Below are 1746 nucleotides of genomic sequence, written 5' to 3'. Positions count from 1 at the left end.
TCAGGACGCGGTTAGCATCTGATCTGGAATGTTTAACTACAGACTAATCTGGCCTGCCTATTTAAGGCTGTTTGTGGTAGCCATGACCCCGATGACTGAGACCTCACACAGGCATCTCATTATTAGTTTCGCCATTAAACATTCAAACTCGGGGAAAAAAAAGTCCTTTGTTTCTTTTTGCAGTCGGTGGATAAGGAAGAATCATCATCTGGCTTTGAATTGATCAAAAAGCCTCGACCTGATCGGTCTCTAAAGATGCAGAAGAAATTTACTCTTAAAGCTTCTTTGGAAACAGCTGAGATCCAACCACAGGTATGTGTTGCAATGATGTTAATATGGGCTAATTAATTATCACCAATAGGTGGCGGCTATACATGTATGAATGCACTAGTGTAGATCTCAGAACCTAAGAAGATTAGATGTTCTGATGGCAACTTGTGTTTACAGATCTCTCTTAGACCATTATATGTATATTTCATTACCTTTCATATGAAAGTACTCACTTTGCAACAGAATTTTTGTGGTTTATTTATTTATTAATTTACCAGAGTACGGTCTCTGGTCCGAGTGATGAAACTAATCAGGACATAAGCACACAGCCATGGTGACGGACGTTATGATCCGCTGTATTTCACTCTCTGCTTTAATCTGATGTTTCTGCACAGAAATTAACCTTCAGATATGACGGCTCAGTCCCAAACTTCTACGAGGTGTATATCGGAAACCCAAACCGGACCTTTGATCTTACCCTGCTGTATGCTGAATCAGAAAACAAGGAACAAATTCTAGACCCAGTTTGGACGTGCCAAATTCGAAGAGGTTGGTGCAATTACACATAAATATTCTGTAGTTTTTTAATAGTCCATATGTTAGCTTTTCTTACCTCTGCTTCACCGGGGGTTTCATGCATCTATTGCAGCTTCCTAACTAAAACTTAGTGGTAACAAAACATTTGAAACTTGCACAGTCAGATGTATAAATCTGTGTAAACATGTTAATAGACTCTATATCCAGGTACTGGGGTCAGGATCTGTTCCCTTGCTCACCTGTATTATCGTCCACCATTCAATACAAATGAAAATTATTATAAATACCCAGAATGCTCCCACCATGTGTGAAAATAACCATGGCAACAGTACTGTCAGGCCAACATCGATAGACTAAATCCACAGATTTATTCAGCCGACCAGCAACTGATGACATCAGTGAACGCTGAAGAAAGCAGCTGAAAATATGAAAACCACAACCGAATGGCCTCAAAGATGATATAAAACTACAACAAAAGTTAGGCAACCGCTGGTCGTTATACACATAGACATTACATACGTAGACCCCTTATTGGACACTGGCCAACGTGCCTTGAGGACGCCCATCTCGGATCAGACCACAGTTCAGACAGCTGCAGTCAGAATGAATAGGAGGCTCCTTAGATCTCATTTTATTCACATGAAAGATGAGCCAGAGATAATATAACAATAATCTATTACATGTCACAACCCTTTAAAAGACCAAAAGTAAATTCTAAAATGACCTTTAAGTTAGATTACACATATTCAGATTAAAAAACTATTTAAACTGAACTCAAACTGGATGAAATACATGCAAAGTTATATATTTTGCAATTGAATATTAATGATAAACACAAAGTTTTATGTTAATATATTATAAGATTATGTTTAACAAATATATGTTTATAAAGTATATTATAAATAAAATATTCAGTGTTTTTAAAGATAGCTCTTTGAT

The 1746-nt window shown here is 37.1% G+C and overlaps 1 protein-coding gene across 1 annotated transcript in view; it reads left to right on the top strand.

Moving 5' to 3' along the window:
• Positions 1-1746, top strand: part of LOC107094406 — a 35474-nt gene that overhangs the window by 26600 nt on the left and 7128 nt on the right. Inside the window, exons 16-17 of the mRNA XM_015389979.1 lie at positions 184-312; positions 666-819. Of these exons, the coding sequence (XP_015245465.1) occupies positions 184-312; positions 666-819 (283 nt within the window). The remainder of the gene's footprint in view (positions 1-183; positions 313-665; positions 820-1746) is intronic.

Source organism: Cyprinodon variegatus, unplaced genomic scaffold (genome assembly GCF_000732505.1).
Source record: "Cyprinodon variegatus isolate N-32 unplaced genomic scaffold, C_variegatus-1.0 Scaffold481, whole genome shotgun sequence".
NCBI lineage: Eukaryota > Metazoa > Chordata > Actinopteri > Cyprinodontiformes > Cyprinodontidae > Cyprinodon > Cyprinodon variegatus.
The sequence above is the reverse complement of the archived record's forward strand: the minus strand, read 5'-3'. Positions and strand labels throughout refer to the sequence as shown.